Source organism: Psittacula echo (assembly GCF_963264785.1).
Source record: "Psittacula echo genome assembly, chromosome: 4".
In the NCBI taxonomy this organism is placed as follows: Eukaryota; Metazoa; Chordata; class Aves; order Psittaciformes; family Psittacidae; genus Psittacula; species Psittacula echo.
This window is the reverse complement of record NC_137738.1, coordinates 24,711,378-24,731,438: the sequence shown is the minus strand read 5'-3', so window position 1 is coordinate 24,731,438 and position 20,061 is coordinate 24,711,378. Positions and strand designations below refer to the sequence as shown.

Here is a 20,061-nt window from a genome sequence, read left to right as displayed (position 1 = left end):
CAGTGATTGCCATTACATTGATGGAGTGCTAATACAGCTCAATGGCCCCGGCTGGCCTGTCTTGCCTGTGACTGCAGGTTCTGCCTCCCACCACTACCCAGCAAACATCCAGCAGAAGCTGCTCAAATGATTGATGAGAAAAGCAGCTCATAAAGGCAAGCACAGCGCCTAAAGCAACAGCTGTCTAGCCCTGTCCCTTCAGTAATTAGATAAATGAACCCCAAATGAAATCTTGAGGGCAAGAATAGAAGGAAGCAATAATATCCCCGGTGTCAATCTCAGATTGCTTGTGTTGCCTCATTCCAGACCCGGTGGTTATTCATGCTTGATATGTGTTTGACACAGCTTACCTCTCCCACCTTCCATGCTCATTTCACTGCAGGTCCTCCAGACAGACCCCTGTGGCACAGGAGACGTGGGAGTGTCAGTGGCTGGGGCTGGAATCCTCTTTCTTTTTTTTTCCTATGGCACCACTTTTACTTTGCAGAGTGCACTAAACCTTTGCCCTTCTCCACAGAGCAGGAACATAACAAAAGGTCCATGGTAGGTCACAAATTGACTTTAGCTGGGGATAATCCTGCAATTAGCAAATTCCCTTTTCAAGAAGTAGTTGATGTATATATAGGGATGCACTAGATAAAAAAGGAAAAGGCAAAGGAACATGATTCAGGCAGCTGAAATTGTGACAGAGCTGATTAAAAGGTCTGTGCTTACTTTTACAGTATGGAAGCATAGTCATAGTCCAGCAATTCCTCTGTATCTTCCCTTGATGATACTGAATGGTGTCCATGAAGGAACTCTTCAATGTCAATAATTACCATTTAGAGAGAAATTTATGAAAAATGCATATATATATAGAAAATGTACATGCTTTTTAAAAAAACAGTATATATAACTTAAATACACACACATATAAAATTAATTCATATGCAAAAATACAAAGAAACTCTGTTGAGGACATCGAAACAGTACAGTTTTGATTCTGCTTTCATTTGTGGCAGTGCATATCAGAGTAATGTTGTGGAATTCAGTGGCTGTAGAATGCATTCAAAACCAGAACAAATCTTTGTAAGCAGGAACTGAAATCCAGAGAAATAAATGGGGCTCCTTTTTGATTGAATAGTTACAAATGAAATCCTGTGAACTCATGGCAGAAAACACATTAAAAATGCTTCCAGCATGAGCAGAATGAAGTGGTGAAGTTATATCATAGAAAAGGCACAATAATGATGCAGAGCAAGTGACTTTTCCTTTTATTCCCTCTCTCGCCCCTTAAGGTAGGGTACTTCTTGCTGAGTTCAGTCAGATTTGCATGAGTGTAAAATTAGATCAAAATTAGTCCCAGGTTGTTTGTTTTACCAACAGTGCATGTCTTGAGAGACTGCTTTCGTGTTTTCCATAGAAACAGTCAGAGGTGTGGCTAAGGCTGAGCACTGCCAAGACCTGGTCACTGGAATCCAAATAAGAATTTCTGGCAGACTGAGTGGTCCCATTAATCGCAAGTGGTATCTCTTAAATGCTTCAATTACAAGAGATTAGTGGGAAAGTGTAGCCTTGGAGTAAAGGAAAAATGACACATAGGAAGTGAAGCAGAAAACCTGCTTTCTTCTTTTTAAGGAGAAGTTCAATTTCCAGTTTATTTAAATATAAATTGCGAGCATAAAGTATTACAGTTCTTAAACTTTACTGTTCACTTAGTTTCAAATTAACTGTACTCTATTTATGCCTTCCCCAGAGCAGCACTGTGATTTTTAGCCTGTCTGTTCCTTAAATTGAACTGAAGTCTTTGAAGTCCGTTAAGTTCCTGTGCTATCCCCATAGCTGGCTGAGTTACTTTCCCCCATCCTTATGCTGCCTCCCCCATGCCATGGATTTGCAGGGGCCAGTGCAACTGAGTCTCCCCCCACTACCCCCTATAAGCTATAAATTGTGTGAAGGACTGTGAAACAGCAGAGTGGGAGGCTGTGGTCTCCCGTCGTTTCTACTGTTGTATCTTAGCTGATTTACTCTTGTCATAACCACTGTTGGGAAATGCTTTGCATGAATTCTTGGGTTTCAGTTACACACATAATAATGTTTAATAATGGAGTGCCTACCTAATGGAACTGCTGGTCCTTTGGGGCCTGGTAATGACTGAATGTATCAGTATGCCTTGCAGTGAAGTAAGCTAGGACTCAGTCCATTGTACAGGTGGGGAGTGTGAAACAGATTGATTGCATCGCTAGTTCACAATTGTGCTGCATCTGAGGCACAGCCGTTAGGAGGCGTCCTAGCTCCCCAGTCTTAGCCTGATTTCCAGGCCACAAGCCTGCCTCCCTCCTCAGAAGATACATCTAGTTCAGACATGTTAAAATCTGTTTTGGTCTGCTTAGCTTATTGTGCCACAGTTATGTATGCAGTTCTGAATCCCAGGATGTTTTTCTCAGGGCTGAAGTTTGCCTATATTTGCCTGCATCTTGACTGCTTGTCGAATTTTGCTGTAGTCACAGGTCCCATGGCATATAATAGGCATATATTTTGCACAGTCAGGATCTAATTGTCTTTTCAATTAATGTGATGTAAATCAGGAGTAATTTGAAAGAGTTACATTGGTGTGAAACTGGCTTGGAAGGATACTCTAGGGTCTACAAATTACCAGATGAGTTCAAATAATCTGTTGCAACTGCTTGTGTTCGCTGTCCATTACCCTCATAAGCCCATCCTTATTTTTGCTAGCATATGGTTTTTATTAAAGACTGTCACACAGATTTGCATGTGCTCCAGAATTTGGGCCAGAGACTGACCCAGGAAAAGTATCTTTATGATGCTTACAGCAAAAAGAATTACTTTAGACAACCTACAATGTAGACACCTACATCTCAGGTAATCATTTAATATGTCTGTGGTGGTATAGAGATAGCAAGAAACATTTGGGGAGTGAAATTCATCTTATCTGCAAGGCAAGTCTGTAAAAGAGACCACATTATTTAAGTCTAGAAATGCCTGTTTCTGTCTACTGTCTACAAAGGGATCAGACAACTGGTTTGAATGGAGACATCTCCTGCAGTCTGTTCTAAATGGAGGTGAGAGGGATTACCCATAAGCTGGGCCAATGTGCACAGACGTCTTCATGCCAGCTGCAAACCAGCTTCAGGATGAAAAGTGGTCCAGTTTTCAGGATACCCACATGTAATCAATGTGATACTCCTCTGCCCTAACACACATGAACATGTTATTTTCCAACCTAAATGATTTTGTATTAATGTGATGCTTAGGGACACAGTTTGATGGTAGACTTGGTGTTAGGTTAAGGGTTAGACTCAATGATTTTACAGGTCTTTTCCAACCTAAGTGATTCTATAATTCTGTGATCCATTAACTCTTCAAACAAAAATCCCCAATGCACAGGAAATACAAAGGTTCACAGCAGTAGCAGTATTTTTCTTGAGGTATGTCTGTATTTGCCAGAGTTGAGGAGCCAAACGGTCAGAAAATGTATACTGTTGGACAACTCCTGGGAATTCTGAGTTGAGCTCTTTCTTGGTTCATTCAGTTTATCTGATGCTAGTAAATTTTTAAGATTTCAGTTAAATTGGTCTGTTACTTAAGGGAAAGAGAAACCTGACTGTAGTTTCTCGCTACTCGTGTGGTGAGGGACGGAAGCACTAGTTCCCTCCGAACTAGGGCTGAGACACAGAGCATTCACGGAATGCGGGTCATCAACGATTTATTGCGCAGTTAGAATTCCTTATATCTGCTGCCTAAGCACCTCCCCAGGGTCAGCTGGTTCCTGTCCCTCCTGGCAACCTCCCGTCCATACACCAATCCCTACACCTGATGCCTCAGCTTCTATCAGTATAGCTGTTGGAAGTTAGGAGGATTTGCTATATTTCTTCAGTAAGAAGTGACAGGTATTAATCTGATTTTGTGTGAACAGGTTTAGATTAGGACCCAAGCCAGTGAAATTATACTGTAACAAAACTGCTGTAGCTGAAGTTAAAACTGAATGCCCATATAGTTGGAGGCCAGAAAGAGCTCTTAGGCTGGCTGCATGTGAAGGGTTGTTAAATTTCATGCACTATCCATTCTCTAAAATCCAAAGAAACTTAGCCCCAGGTTACTCAGTTAAATCTCCTTTGCACACAAGGATCAGAGATCTGGAGGACATGTATTCATAGCAGCCAAAAATATACATAAACTTGTAGGGAAATAGTTTTCTAAAGCAGAGCAAGTATTTTATTTAAAGTAATTGAAGAATAGCATGTATTTTGGTTTCCAGCAGATCAGTTTAATGCTCTTGATATTGGCATCCATTTAAAAATGTGGGACATAGTAGAAAACCCCAGAGGTGTCCAAAGTTGAAAATAGGAAAACAGATCAAGACTGATACTGCCCTTTGTTGTTTTGCTTCTCGGGATACGCAGTGTTGTATGCCCTCCCTTCACTGCTGGTTTGACTAGTGCCTCCCTTCTGAGCTTCCAGGAAACCTAGAGCTGGAATAACATGCAAGCCTTGCCCAGTTTATGTGGACTGACCAGAGGTGTTGGCTGCCTTTGTCCTCTGTAGAAATCAGCTCTGTGTAGGGTTGGGCTTACAAGAATGTCTTTGGCAAAAATACTGGAAGTAGCTTTTTTTTTAGTCACAGATTGGGTTTCATAAGAAGCTCAGCTAAGCCATCGAGAAGAGAACCTATTCACACCCAAGCTGTATTTTTCCTCTTTCACTCAACTAATTGTGTAAAACTGAAATGACATGCATGTACAGATTTGTGGCCATGTCACTGTCTAATGACAGCTTGGTTTCCCAGGTTAAAATACATGGAGTCAAATTGATACTTTGACTAGAAGTAGCAGTATAGAGAAGGCATCACAAAAATACTGAATAATCCCCATTAATCTCTGGTCTTCAAAATGTTGTGTCAAAAATTAATTTGCTCAGATTTTACCTCTCAAAAAAGCTGACTTTTTCCATGTGGGATAAGCTTAGGCCAGGATGAAATACCATCTACATACAAAGAGCCCCTGTCTCAATAAGACTGACAGGAATTGCAACCTTGTCTACCTTTTAGGGCTGCAATCTCTTCTCAGGGTGCATCTACCATTACAGCAGCAGGCATGCTCCCACCCTGTTCTGAGATGACTCTTAGTGGTTACCTTCATGCAAGCCATAGGTGGTTTTGATGCAGGTGACATTAAGATGAAAGTTTTGTAAGACTGCCGTGAAAGCTGGTGTGCTCTAGGAGAAAGTGTGTGCAGATACGGCTAGAGCTGGCTGATAGGTGATTGCCCTGTACAGCTCAGGAACTCTTGCGTCTGCAGGTGGTGAATTTATGGGAAGAACCAAAGCCAGACTGATTGTCATCAGTATTACTTATATCTAAATTGCTTACCGACTGGGCTAATGATGCGGTATTACCTCATTAAATCTGTGAAGATGTATTTTTGTCTTAGGAATAACATCCTGTTATGTAGCCATTTAATGAGTTGTGAGTTAACATGTTTTAACAAATCTTTTATCGCTTATTACATTCCACTCCCTTGACAATAATTTCAAAATCTGACCATTAAAATAGGGCTCTTTTCACCACTCTTTTATGATGACACTTGGAACAGAGCACTTCGTCTTTCTGCATTTGGATTAGAATTGGAAAGGTGTAAATTACAGATCTGGCTTTTATGTGCTTTTATTGATCGGAATGCTTTGTACAAACTACAGCAGTTCTGATATTTTAGCAGTCTAGATTACCTTTCAGCTTCCTTAATTGGGCCCCTGGGGTAAAGTTAATTTTCAATTTATATTGAGAGTAAGACAAGGTGATGTAATACCTCATCATTTTACTTGAGTATTACTGACATTAAAACACCATGATGTACTTTGTAATTCTAAATACACGAGTTGCTTGTTGAATTAGATGGAGGTGAGTTCTGGCTTTATTCACTGTGTATCTGAGGCCAAATTCTGCCTGCAATAATTCCTGTGTCTTTAATGACTTAAACTGAGACAGTAGCTACAGCGAGCAAGTATGATTTAGTTGAGTGTAATTGGAAAGCTTACAAGCCTAGAGCACCCAACAGACTAACCAAATGCGATCATCTTTTCGTGTGTTTGCTAACAGGTCAAAGTCATGGTGCGCATTTCTTCCGCGCTTGCCAGAGACACATCTGAGTCCAGCTCTTTCTTAAAAGTTGACCCCCGCAAGAAGCAAATCACACTGTATGACCCATTGGCCTGTGGAGGTCAGAATGCTTTTCAGAAAAGGGGCAACCAGGTTCCACCCAAGATGTTTGCTTTTGATGCAGTTTTCCCCCAAGATGCATCACAGGTAAGCAATATATGAACAGAATAGTTATCTACTCCTGTCATCAGAATACCATTTGCCAGAGCCAAATTAGTTTCAGCTACAACAGGAGTACTTTCAGTGGAGTCAGACCAGGACTGAATTTAGTTCACCAATGTTATCAGTAATGAAATCAGTTTATTTAATTGTATCTTGATAATTGTGTACTTTCTTTATTCTTTACTGTAAATAATTGCTTCTAAAATTATGTGTGCAATAAATGTGCTAAATCGTGCCTAATAAGTAAATCTTCATTATTAACAATTACTGTATATTGCAAAATTTTATTATTTGGTGTATACAACAATCTGATCAGAACTGCAATTCTCTAATGCAGTCCTCTATTCATTAAGAAATCAAGGATTATTTATGCAGTGTTCTGTTGTACATTTCACAATAAGAGGATGGGGATTTTAGTCCACAAATCTTTATTCATGTATATATAATCAGATTTCTTATTTGTGTTAGACTTTTTTGGTTTGATGAACTGTGTTACCCAAATGTCACAAGGAAGACAATAGAAGAGGACAGTAATGTGGCTAAGTGTAATTAGAAAGCAGTACTGTAAGGCTGTTTCTGTGCTCATAATCTAAACAGAGCTAGGACACAGGGCCAGCACTGTCATATGGTCATATGAATAGGTCAGTTCCTGACCTAGCTCTGATCCAGGCATCTAGTACCTCCCAGACTAATGCAGTTCAAGGGCTGGCCTGTGAACAAGTCCCTTTCTTGGCCCATTATATTTACTATAGTAAATTACTATAGTCTAGAAATACCCATGAACAAGGTGAATTTACATGATTTATTATCAAACGTGAAAGTGCTTCACATGAAAGTCTAAACTGCAAATTCTGATTTACTTTCACTCACTCTTGATAGGCAATTGATGCAGAAGCACTGTTAAACATTCACCCTGCTTGAACCTTAAATCTAAGAATGCCCAGGGTAAATTTGTGTGTTGTACTTCTTAAAATACTGCTACAGTCTTCAGGATGGAGTGTACTGCTGCAAAAAGCTAAGAATACTCATAATAATGTAGAGAAAAATGAAGAATGTCACCTAGCTAATGCCAAAGAGGCTGTTTATTCCCCTTACATTCTTTACCCACCTGCTAGTGGAATTGAACTCAGACCGCAACTGGGTAAATAACAGAGCCTGTAAAATTCCTCAGTATTTAATTGTTTTTTAATAAAAAATGTATTTTTAAAGTTATCTTAATAGGTAGTTCTGACAAACCAACTACATCCCTTAACAGTATTCTGTTTAACCCCACAAAGGATGTTAATGCTTTATCAAATTAAAGTATTTCCTTATTAGTATGAAATGAAATTAAATGATTTTCCTTATTATTGTTAATTTTTTTCTTGTCCTTTTTTTTTTTTTTTTTTTTAATACCTGTGATAGGCTGAAGTATGTGCTGGGACTGTGGCTGAGGTGATCCAGTCTGTGGTCAATGGGGCAGACGGCTGCGTGTTCTGTTTTGGCCATGCCAAGCTTGGTTGGTATTGTTAAATTTCCCTACTCATCAGCAAAATTTTTAACTCAAGATTGCTGACATATTAGATTAGGGAAAACAAACTTTCATTTCTCTGTGCTTAGTAACTGTATTTGAAAGTAGTGCACTGCGCATGACCTTGTATGACACCATCACCTCTCACACATCTATTCACTTTGCATATTCTCTAAATGTTGGGCAGCATGGTCTTTGCAACAGAAGTCCTACACCTGGGTCAGGGCAATCCCGAGCACAGCCACAGGTTGGGCAAAGAAGAGATTCAGAGCAGCCCTGCAGAGAAGGACTTGGGGGTGTTGGTCAATGAGAAAATGAACATGAGCCGGCTTCAGTGTGCGCTCGCAGCCCAGAAAGCCAACTGTATCCTGGGCTGCATCAAAAGGAGCGTGACCAGCAGGTCAAAGGAGGTGATCCTGCCTCTCTACTCTGCTCTCGTGAGACCTCACTTGGAGTATTGTGTGCAGTTCTGGTGTCCTCAACATGAAAAGGACATGGAACTGTTGGAACAAGTCCAGAGGAGGGCCACGAGGATGATCAGGGGAGTGGAGCACCTCCCGTATGAAGACAGGCTGAGAAAGTTGGGGCTGTTCAGCCTGGAGAAGAGAAGGCTGCGTGGAGACCTCATAGCAGCCTTCCAGTATCTGAAGGGGGCCTACAGGGATGCTGGGGATGGACTATTCATCAGGGACTGTAGTGATAGGACAAGGGGTAATGGGTTTAAACTTAAACAGGGGAAGTTTAGGTTAAATCTAAGGAAGAAGTTCTTTACTGAGAGGGTGCTGAGGCACTGGAATGGGATGCCCAAGGAAGTTGTGAATGCTCCATCCCTAGCAGTGTTCAAGGCCAGTTCGACAGAGCCTTGGGTGACATGGTTTAGTGTGAGGTGTCCTTGCCCATGGCAGGGGGGTTGGAACTAGATGATCTTAAGGTTCTTTCCAACCCTAACTATTCTATGATTCTAAGTTATCTTCGAGTTGTTGCTTCATTGAGTGCAATAGGAATTTTTAGCACTCTATTCAGTTGTTAATGGATGGTGCAACTGTGAATTGTTACTAAATGATCCAACTGATCTACAATTTTACAAATGTGCTTGATATTGGAAACTGTTTGCAAAAATACCACTTTTATTAAGCTGGCTAGAATCTGTGAGTGTCCACTCAAGTACTTGATGTTTGTGATGGCACTGTTCAAGTGCTGTAACTGGGCACTCAAGTAGTTTGATTTATATGCTATTCCCTGATTAGACAATTCACTTGTTACTAACCTATTTATCTTCTGTCTCCAACAAATCCTATTCTAATGGTTAGCTGAATGTTACCAATGGATCAAAACTTGCACTTTGCAAATGTGTTAATGTCATTTCAAGTATTCATGGAAAGACAATAAAAAGGTGAATTATCATTAGCACACTGTTTTTTGAAATAGCAGGATTTCAAGAGTAATCATATATTTTGTTCTTTTTTATCTAATACTATTTTGAAAATACTGTCTCTTTAGTGAAGAGGGTTGTATCCTTTGTGTGCAATGATCTCCATTCTTTACTGTCTTAACGCGTAACGTTACTGACATACACATAAGACTTAAAAGGATAAGTCAGTTTTCAAGTGATAAAGAAGATCAAGCTCTATCAGATTATGATTATCCTAAATTATAGGTGACAACAACTGGAGAGTACTGAATGCTGCGATGCCACTGGCTTTGGCACAATGAATTGAGCAGGGGCACTGGTCCATCTAATCACACAGCTCCTCTGGGCCAGGCAGCAGTAACACTAGGATGGGCTCTTGGATATTTAACCCTCTGTGACCTGCCAAATATGAGATGGCAAATGAGATGGAGAAGAAAGCCACCAGATAACAGTGTCTCATACATGCTACATGTCCTTTATAGAGGAGGCCTAGCTAGGGCTTTGCTGGAGAATGAGTTGAGTCTCTGCAGTTTCTTCACCAACTGTACTACCACCATTCCATCAACCATGGATATACCTGGACCTTGCCACAGTGCACAGAATTATTTTATTCACTGATCTTTTTCCACGTAGATTCAATGTAAGAAATGAAACAAGGTAATGAAGCAACTAGTACTTGCCTGAAAGGAAGTACACCTTTATCATTTGGCTTATAAATTTAGGAGCTTCACAAAACTTGTCTAAGAGCATTGTATGTAGAGACATGTGGAGCAGTATAACATAGTACTCTGTGTCTGTTCACAACAAACTTTTACAACAGAGACAAGCCTGAGCTATAATTGCAGAGTCAAATAGTAGCAAACCAGTGGAAGGTTTTGACCCAGATAAAATATTTCCTCTTGTGGACCCATTTCTGCACCACGTGACCGCATGTACCTGGGTTGTTTTGTTTTGGGTTTTTTTTTTTCCCTTTTTCCTGGATAAAGTGATGTCTGTGTGATCTTGGGACCAGGTTTCTGTCAGTCTGAACCCCAGGGTATGGGGCGTAATATAGTGCTTTGAAGTAAATAGCATTCAAAGAATACCATGCTCACAGCATCTAAACAGGGATTTTTAGAAACTGTGGCTCTCCTGCTCTGCTCAATTCCCCCACTATTCACCCACGTCTGAGGCTGCAGGGTTCTGTGGTAGGGACCTGCAGCACCCTGTCTGGGGAATGGGAGATGCATGAGGTAATGATTTTTAAAAGCAGTTCAAGATTTCATCTGCATTTTCCATGTGCTATTGTGTGCCTGCCTATATTTCTTCTTTGCTGACTGTCCTTATTGTAGTGAATAAGTTCTTCTCATGAGGCCGTGCAGGATAAAAAAGCCTCTTGGCAGAAAGCTGTGAAGATCCTGGGAGTGATGTTCTCTTTTCTCCATCCCCTTATTTCTGACAGGGAAGTCATACACCATGATTGGGAAGGATGACTCCATGCAAAACCTTGGCATAATCCCTTGTGCCATCTCCTGGCTCTTCAAGCTGATTAATGAACGCAAAGAGAAGACAGGAGCCCGCTTCTCAGTCCGAATTTCTGCAGTTGAAGTGTGGGGGAAAGAAGAAAATCTGAGAGACCTGTTGTCAGAAGTGGCTACAGGCAGCCTGCAAGATGGCCAGTCCCCTGGTGTCTACCTCTGTGAAGACCCCATTTGTGGCATGCAGGTGAATCCAAGGTTCATTTTACACTGAAACCAGCAATATGATATTTTTTTCCTTTTTTTTTTTTTTTTCCCAGCTATTGAGAAGGTTCACAGTCAAGAACTACCCAGAGCACTGAGTTTATAGGCTTGAAAGTGTTTACCTTAAAACATGCAAGAACTTTATGACCTGCAGCTGCAGGGCCGTCTGCTCTCCTGGCCTAAATATTTGTGCTTCTAGTATAACTGATCCTGAATAGGTGCTTGTGTTTGCAATAAAATGTGAAAACATTAAATGCAAACAAAAAAATCACCTCATTCTTAAAAAAATATGAAAAATAAAAGTGTGATCTCTCTTTTCTAAAACAACAAGATAAAATATTTACAGTACTGCATGAATAGCTGCAGGCCATTAATGTGGCTGCTTATCTCTTTATGAACTACATTATTTATAGCATTTGCATTAGCAACGTTGTAGGAAGCATTAATCACTACTTATTAATTGCTGCCAAGAAATAAATTCCTGAGCTGGGCAAGCCAAGAACAACTCAAACTCTCCTCAGGTTTGCAGGAATGAGTAACTGGCTCCTGTATTTCCTAGGTAACCACTAGAAGCCCTATTTCCCCTTCTCCCTTGCTTTGAGGGGAAGAAAGGCCTATTCTTTAATTTTGCTGGTTTTGAGGGAGTAAATCTGATTTTTGTATGAGTAGACGAAGAGGGAGCAAACCAGCATGATGGAGCTTGAATACATTCTTTCAACCTTAAAGGCAAAGGCTGCGTCTGTCGAGAACCTGCAGAGCACTGCCTGTCTTAAGGATAGGAAATGGAGGGAGACAGGAATAGATCTACCTGGTCATGTACCCTATTTCCATCTCCAAGAATCTAGAAATCATGATTCACATCCACAAAAGTAATGAATTGTGAGATTTTTAATAGCAAATAATAAGTTTTGTGTTTTAGCTCTTCGTGGTTCAAGCCTTTTAGTCATACTTAGAACATATTTTCCATTCTTCTCCATTCTACCCAAGGACTACAAAGTTGTGACTTGATGTTACATAACAGTCAGGATTCTCATTCTCACTTAATTCCTGGCTTTAGGGCTTAATGGAATACTTACATTATCACAAGAGGTCTGATCATCTGGTGTCCAGTAACGGATGCAGTCTAGTGAATATAAGATGGGAGGCTTGAGTCTTTACAGCTCCTATTGCAGTGATAGACCAGTTAAGATCTGAAGTAGCATACATATGTTACCTATGTTATGTAACTGTGCAACAGCTAGCCTCTCCATAGAGCTTAATTCTTTACTGAGGTATTTAAGCACAATAGTAATAATAAAAATCCCACTATTGTTGCTTATTTTCATATAGATAAACCTAGAACAGCTATATAAAAAATGAATTATTTTAGATCAGTGGGGACAAGGTAGCTTCATGAGACATCTGTGTACCTCTGCAATGTAAAATACTGAATTAAATTACAAGAAAAAAAGCCTTTTTATGTGTATTTACAAGACAGCGACATTCTGGAGTAATGTGTCCTATAGCTGAATCCTCAAAATCCTCAGATGACGGGAGGATATTACTTTATAGCCATACAGATATGCAAAATCAGCAGTGTATAACAAATCACCATATGTCATACTGTCTGTCATTGGGCCTTTCCAAGTCTGCATATTTTCTTGTTGCTTACATTAGTGAGATCAGCCCACAGACTGGCCTGCCTTCTGCTTCCCTTGTTAACTCCTTCCTGCCCCACTTCCTCTTTCTAGAGAGACCTTAGCCTTCATGTGTCACCCCATCACACCCACAGCCCTGGCTTTATCGCTCCTCAGGCTAATTAATGGTCACAAGGAGAAGGCAGAACTGTCTTCTTCAATAGAACTTCTAACAGTACTACATAGCAGGGTAACAAACCCTATGAATGGGAGTTCCTTGTTTTTGTGCCAGACACGTATCCTATGGGCTGTGGGTCAGCTCTGCATACTGCCAAAACTGATGCCATCAGATTGCACAGTCACATGTCCCTTCCGCAGACAAACTAATCCTAGGTGACGGGAAACATGCATGCATTCCTCCTGTTACGGGGGGTTAATAATATCTGCCCTCCTATGCTGTCTATCACTTTGGAGAGATAAGAGCAGACGGGTAACTGGGATTGAGGTCGCAAATGTGAATATATGTACATTACCTGCCTTGTTCCATTTTATGGATTACCCTGGCTCCTGAGGAGGTGCATAATTTTATGTATGAAGGGACAAGAGAAAGGCTTCTCTGCTGCTCTCCACATGCTGTGGGGCTGAACACAAAATTCTGTCTTGTTTTTTTCCCAGATTTAGCTGTGGGCTGCTCTCTTCAAATACTTTCTGAAGGGTAACACATAGTCCTGTCCCTGCCACTCTTCACCAGCTGTTGAGTTTGGAATCAACATGTTTTCCACACTTTTTTTTTTCCACTTCTAACCATCAGAAAGATATGGTGATTGCCAGAGCCAGCAATGTAGGAAAAAAAATAAAAGGTGGTAAAAATAAAATAATGAATAAGCAAAAATAACTTAAAATTCTGGAAAAGTGAAGGAATAAGTTTATGCATGTGTCCTGCCCATAGGATGGTTTCTGGTTGCTGGGGTTTATGTGTAACAACTGCCACCAGAGGTACCCCAAGTGAGAAACCTCAAAAGCCTGAATTAAATTGTGGTGCTTCTGGAGGACATGGTATTGCCACTGCTACTGTCAGAAGGGTCTCATTCCATCAGACAGCTCCTCCTTTTTGGTCCCATCTAGTCCATCCAAAGTGTGTATTGACTTTGGGAAGTTCTCTGGAAGTGTTGACTTGTGAGGGGGTTTCTAGGTCGTTTCTCCCTTGTATTGACTGCAGCTTCAGAATCAGAGCGAGCTCCGTGCCCCTACGGCAGAGAAAGCTGCCTTCTTCCTCGATGCCGCCATCGCTTCACGTCGCAGCAGCCAGCGGGACTGTGATGAGGAGGATCACCGCAACTCTCACATGCTCTTCACTCTGCACATCTACCAGTACCGCATGGAGAAGAGCGGCAAAGGCGGAAGTAAGCTGTTCCTTTGCTCCCTTCTGTCTCCTCCAAGCCTTCCTGGAAACTGGCTTTAAACAGCCCATTAACCAATATTCCTTGGTGGTGAAAATTAGCAGAGTTCTCCATTCAGCATGGAGTGGGGCCAATCATACCGGCATATCCATCTGCCCGTTAAAGACCCACCAAAGGCCATTGAGGATTATTACTGTCACTTGTCAATTTAGTTGCTGTTGTGGAGATACTAACAGTCCTCAGCACTCTCTGGCTCTCTGTATCTGGAAAAAAAAGTGCTTTTCAAATTGGCTGTTAGTATTATCTTTACTGATAGGGTTGAGGTCATGGATTAAAACATTGTGGTAGTGGGAATTCCTTGCCACCCTTACGTTAGCTGTTCCTCTTGTGCACCTAAATAAGGCAGTGTGTGTGGAAGCTGATTTTGGTAATCCATAATCTGTACCTTTTCTGGGAGATTCATAATATTTTAGTTGCTGGCCTGACTACATGTGCCCAAAGGACTCTCGTGGCTCTGGACTTTTCAGATTGGCTTGCTCCTTCTCTTGGCCATGGATGCTTTCACTAGCTTTTGTCTTTACTTCCATCTCCCACTTGTAAATGAGGAAAAGATGCTTCCATGTCCAATTACATATTTCTGTTCTTTTCAAAGGCTTTGTTTGTCTTGCACCATTTATATTTTTTGTTATATTTATCTACTGTTTCAAGTCTCCCAAATTGTTTATAACTGGAGATATACAGAGGCTTTTTTTTTTAGTAAGTTCCAGTGATAAAAGATTTGTATCCCATATGAAGCACCCTCACCGAAAAAGAAAATTTTCACATTAGTATTCTTTTCTTTAAATAATAATTTTTTACAGAGAAAAAAAATGTTTGTTTGAGAGACACCAGAGACCTCTGCTTCTTTACATTTGTGGGCTTAAGCAATTCTGCAAAAGTAGCATATATTTCAGCTCCTGGCTCTTCATAGGTTATTTGTAATAAGGAATATATTGCAAGCTGTGATGTGTAGTGGGTGAACACCACCACAGTATTAATGGCTAATGTTTGATTGCAGAAAACTTACGTTGGCTGTTCTTGAAAAAACAGAAAGTTGCTCCAAATAGAAATGCAGTTTGCATGTGTTTAAGTAATAACCCCAGTGGAACTGGCAAGCAGAAATCTCAATTAACTAAAGGTTTATTAATTAACCACCCTGAGGTGGAAAGGAAGACTGAATGCTAAGCAGACTTGTTCATATGAATTAAGATGGCTGAATTTGAGGGAATTATTATTAAATTTTTTTACTGCATGCAGGTACATGTACACACAGTTCTTTTCTACTATTTTCAAATGCAGTTAGTAAAAGGAAAACCAGTAATGTTTTCATGTGGCTATAATGACACATTTTCAATAAAGGAAGACATGACCCTGTTGGATTATAATATGGCATGCTTTGCCCACTGCCTTTAGTTATACCTTTGTCTTATGGCCATGCCACCTCCTGTCTTCAAGTTCCCATATCTGAGTGGTCTCACAAGCCAGACAGGGTCAGATCTCCATGATAACTGAATGAGAGGGGAATTCCAGCTGCTCAGAAAGGGCATCTAGTGGTTATCACTGTCTCCTGCTGTAAAGAAGTACTTTTCTGAAAAAACCCACATGAAAATAGTAGGGATGTATAGGTTCCAGTAACAGGATTAAAAAAAAGCACAAAGAAACCCAGCTTCTAAAGGAGAAGAGATTAAAGGCCTGGGTAATGTATGATTTTGATGAAAAATGACTGAGAATAACACATTGGTACTGTACTTACCTCCTTGTTAGAGTCATTACCAGGAATGTCATGAAGCAGGCCTCATACCATTGAAATAAATGGCATTGTGGCAGAACTGTCACAGTCATTTTTCAGCTGTCAGCTCTGCAAAGTCTCTGTGGCCATACACAAAAACAAGTGTGAGGATGTTCCACTTCTTTTCTCTTATAGTTGCCAGGCATATTAGTAGAGAACTTGCCTAACAACTAACTTCATTTTCAGCTTAAGCAAGTCGATCTGCCATCCTAGAAATCTATTACTTGTAAATTAAATAAGAAGGAAAGATCCAGTAATTTCTCTTATTCTGGATTTCCTCAGCCTGTGTAATAGGACTATGTGAGGAAACAGTATGATTGAGATTTTGAAGGGTAATGAGTTCTTTCATTTTCTTTTGTTTCCCCAATGTCTGGTAATCTTAGTAACAGAAATATTTATTTAATATAATTCAGTAAAGTCATCTGCAGTCATTTTCAGTATCAACTCAACATATTTCTTTGTTTTTCTAAGGAAATCATTGGGGGATACTCAAAAGAAGGTTCCTTCTGAGGGTAGGAGTCTTAGAGGACTCAGGGATTCTGAAGTCTGAGAGTTTTAAGGACTTGTAGAGGGGAGGCAAAACCCCTCCGTGAGCAGTTCAGAGGAGGTGAAGGTGCACCTGCCTGGATGGTTCCCCAGGGAAGCCTGACTTTCTGCAGCAAGTGAAATGTGAGAAGTATCCCACCACTTTGCACCACTGAGGGCACAGTGGTGAAACTTCCATGGAGATGTTTAATGGGTTGTCATATAATATTTGGACTGTTCCAGTGTCTTGCATGTCTAGCCACCAACATTAATCAGACATTCATTCTTCACTTCTGTTCCTTGATACTCAGTATGATTTCACAGTATCACAGTATCACAGTATGTTAGAGATTGGAAGGGACCTCAAAAGATCATCTAGTCCAATCCCCCTGCCAGAGCAGAAACACCTAGATAAGGTTACATAGGAATGTGTCCAGGCGGGTTTTGAATGTCTCCAGAGAAGGAGACTCCACAACCTCCCTGGGCAGCCTGTTCCAGTGTTCCGTCACCCTCACTGAGAAGAAGTTTCTTCTCAAGTTTAAGTGGAACCTCTTGTGTTCCAGTTTATACCCATTACCCCTTGTCCTATCATTGTTTGCCACTGAGAAGAGCCTGGCTCCATCCTCATGACACTCCCCCTTTATATATTTATATACACTAATAAGGTCCCCCCGCAGTCTCCTCTTCTCCAAACTATAGAGACCCAGCTCCCTCAGCCTTTCCTCATAAGGGAGATGCTCCACTCCCTTAATCATCTTTGTCGCCCTGCGCTGGACTCTCTGCAGCAGGTCCCTGTCCTTCTTGAACTGAGGGGCCCAGAACTGGACACAATATTCCAGATGCGGTCTCACCAGGGCGCAGTAGAGGGGAAGGAGGACCTCTCTCGACCTACTGACCACCCCCCTTCTAATACACCCCAGGATGCCATTGGCCTTCTTGGCCACAAGGGCACAGTGTTGGCTCATGGTCATCCTGCCATCCACTAGGACCCCCAGGTCCCTCTCCCCTACACTACTCTCTAACAGGTCGTTCCCCAACCTATACTGGAACCTGGGGTTGTTCCTGCCCAGGTACAGGACTCTACACTTTCCCTTGTTATATTTCATCAAGTTTCTCCCTGCCCAACTCTCCAGCCTGTCCAGGTCTCGCTGGATGGCAGCACAGCCTTCTGGCGTGTCAGCCACTCCTCCCAGCTTAGTGTCATCAGCAAACTTGCTGACAGTACACTCAATTCCCTCATCTAAATCATTGATGAATATATTAAATAATACTGGTCCCAGTACTGACCATTTGGATTTAACTGATATCGCAGTATAATTTAATACCCGGAAGTCCTGTGTTGTCCAATACTTTATATAGCTGAAAAACTCACAGGATTTAAAAAATGCAGAAGTTCCTGTATTTTAACAAATGTTGACAGAGATACTGGCTACATTTTTGAACATTATTCTCAAACCCCATAGCATAAATCACTTTCACAGGAAAAGTCTTCTCATTTCTTTCTTCTTCTCCTTTTTCTTATTTTTTCCTTCTTTTTTTTTTTTTTTTCTCTCTCTGGTTTGCTTTTTTTCATCTTTTTTCTCTTTATTCTTGTTTCTTTTTTCTTTTATGATGTAATGAAAATCTTGGAATTTTATTGTTGTTCATTTTAATTAGGTATCACCTACAACAGAAACAGAATTATAGAATTATAGATAACACTTTCTAAGGAAAGTATTGTGACATGCAAGGCACCAGGTAGAAAGACTAAGCACTGAGTCCTGTCTATTGCAGTGCTTACAAAGCAAAATATCTTTCTCCTTATTTTTTCAATGTAGGTTAATGTGTTTTAAGTTACAGCTAATAGTTATATATACCTTTAGTAGCTGTATGTTTTTATACATTTATATGCATTTGCTTTCTATCAGCAAATCTACAAAATGATATGGGTACATATCACTTTTTTGTCAATATGTAGAAGTTTTACAAGTGTCTTCCTCACCTCTGTATGTAAATTTATTTCCTTCTACCTCCTATGGCACTTACAGGCCTGTATACCACATGGTACCACAGCTACTGAATGCAGGGTCACTGAAAAAACATGCTTGTGGTCGATAAGACATTTCCAGAGCAATTAAATGTACCTAAAGAATTCTTGTCTTAGAGCCCCATCGTGTAGTTGCTGCCATCGCTATCTTTGCTTGTGAACTGGTGTCCCACCACCGCTAATCCTTTTTTTTTACCAGATACATAAGTTGAAGTGTTGTGTCGAAATGGCCATGAATTTACTTGCACAGAGGTAAACTGAGATGTGACAGTATCTTTATTCCTGTTAAAGTTATGTTTGTGTTCTCAAATAGTGCTCTTAACTTTTGAGTTAAGATCCTAGAAATAAAACTGCCTTTTCCCACAGATTGCTTCTAAACTAACTTTTGAGAATAGGGAGGAGAGGTCAAAGGTCAAGTGCAAAAAAAAAAACAACCCAGCTAGGAAATTGTCATGAAAAAAGAGAGATTTAGAAGCACTTCAGTGAAGTCTATGTAGTCCCCATCCTGTGTTTGTAAGGAACCATAAGCATTTAAATAGAGCAAGTGTCTGTTAATTTTGGTGTTTCAGTGCTAGCATTTTTTCACTTTAAAGGTAATGTGTTGATACAGAGTAAACCAGAAAAAAAAAACATAGGGATCCACTGTCAGTTTTAGAGAAACTATTTTTAGAACAGAGCAGCTTGTTCGCAATCCGTTACCCATGGCATGGCAAACCTTTTCTTAGCCCAAATGATAATGTAAATGTATATAAACTTGAAGCAAAGTTGAATGTCCTACAGATGCCACAGGTTCTTCTGAAGATCCAGTATTCAAGATGGAAAAGATAGGAGAAGCTTCCACAGGATCACTACACAACTAGCAGGAATTCCCAGCCTGTAGTTTTCTGTACAGAGGAACAGTAATGACAGAAATGGAACTAACTTGGGTACAGGCTAATGGAGCTATATTTAGGAAAAAAAGGCACAGTGGTGGCTGTCACAGAGTTAAACCTTCAGGAGTGGGTGAATACTGAAACCCTCGGCCGCAATAAAGGCTGACACTGAGTTAACAAACTGCAGTTTGTGAATTAAGAAAGGTTTCTGGATTGTTTCCTCTTTGGAAGTTGTGGTGAGTCTTTTGCTTTCCTGGGAAGCTGCTTTTGGAGGCACACACTAACTGTTTGCTTTCTTTATCCATGGCAGTGTCTGGAGGTCGCAGCCGCTTGCACCTTATTGACCTGGGCAGCTGTGTGAAAGTGCTCAGCAAAAACCGGGAAGGAAGCTCTGGCCTCTGTCTCTCATTGTCAGCACTGGGCAATGTCATCCTCGCCCTTGTCAATGGAAGCAAACACATCCCATACAAGTAAGTGGTATGCTGTGTTGCACCTAATGAGAACCTCTGGGCCTGAGGCAGACTTGAGGTAATAAGGGAGACAGTTTGCTGGGGCCGGTGCAACTTTCTTCAGGTACAACAAAACCTGGCTAAGGGTTCAGTGACACCTGATCTAACCTTACATCTGGTAGTTACACTGTATTTGGCATTCAGGTTTCAAAGGAAGAAGCTTGCTGAAGTAGGACTTTTCATGTCTTAAAGATCTTAAGAGTCAAAGTTCAGCACAGTAGGATTTTGTTTTCTGGGAGTGTTCTAAGATTTTTTTAATATTTCAAAACATTTGATAACCAGTTTTATGTTTGCTCCACAGAGACAAATGTTGCTGCCATAAGGCAG

The 20,061-nt window shown here is 40.7% G+C and overlaps 1 protein-coding gene across 1 annotated transcript in view; it reads left to right on the top strand.

Annotated features, from left to right (window-relative positions):
- The window catches only part of KIF26B (kinesin family member 26B), a gene marked incomplete at both ends in the record, with an annotated part of 292,830 nt that overhangs the window by 221,695 nt on the left and 51,074 nt on the right, over window positions 1-20,061 (top strand). The window contains 5 exons of the mRNA XM_080616449.1: window positions 6,095-6,301; window positions 7,721-7,814; window positions 10,679-10,941; window positions 13,794-13,977; window positions 19,536-19,695. Of these exons, the coding sequence (XP_080472575.1) occupies window positions 6,095-6,301; window positions 7,721-7,814; window positions 10,679-10,941; window positions 13,794-13,977; window positions 19,536-19,695 (908 nt within the window). The remainder of the gene's footprint in view (window positions 1-6,094; window positions 6,302-7,720; window positions 7,815-10,678; window positions 10,942-13,793; window positions 13,978-19,535; window positions 19,696-20,061) is intronic.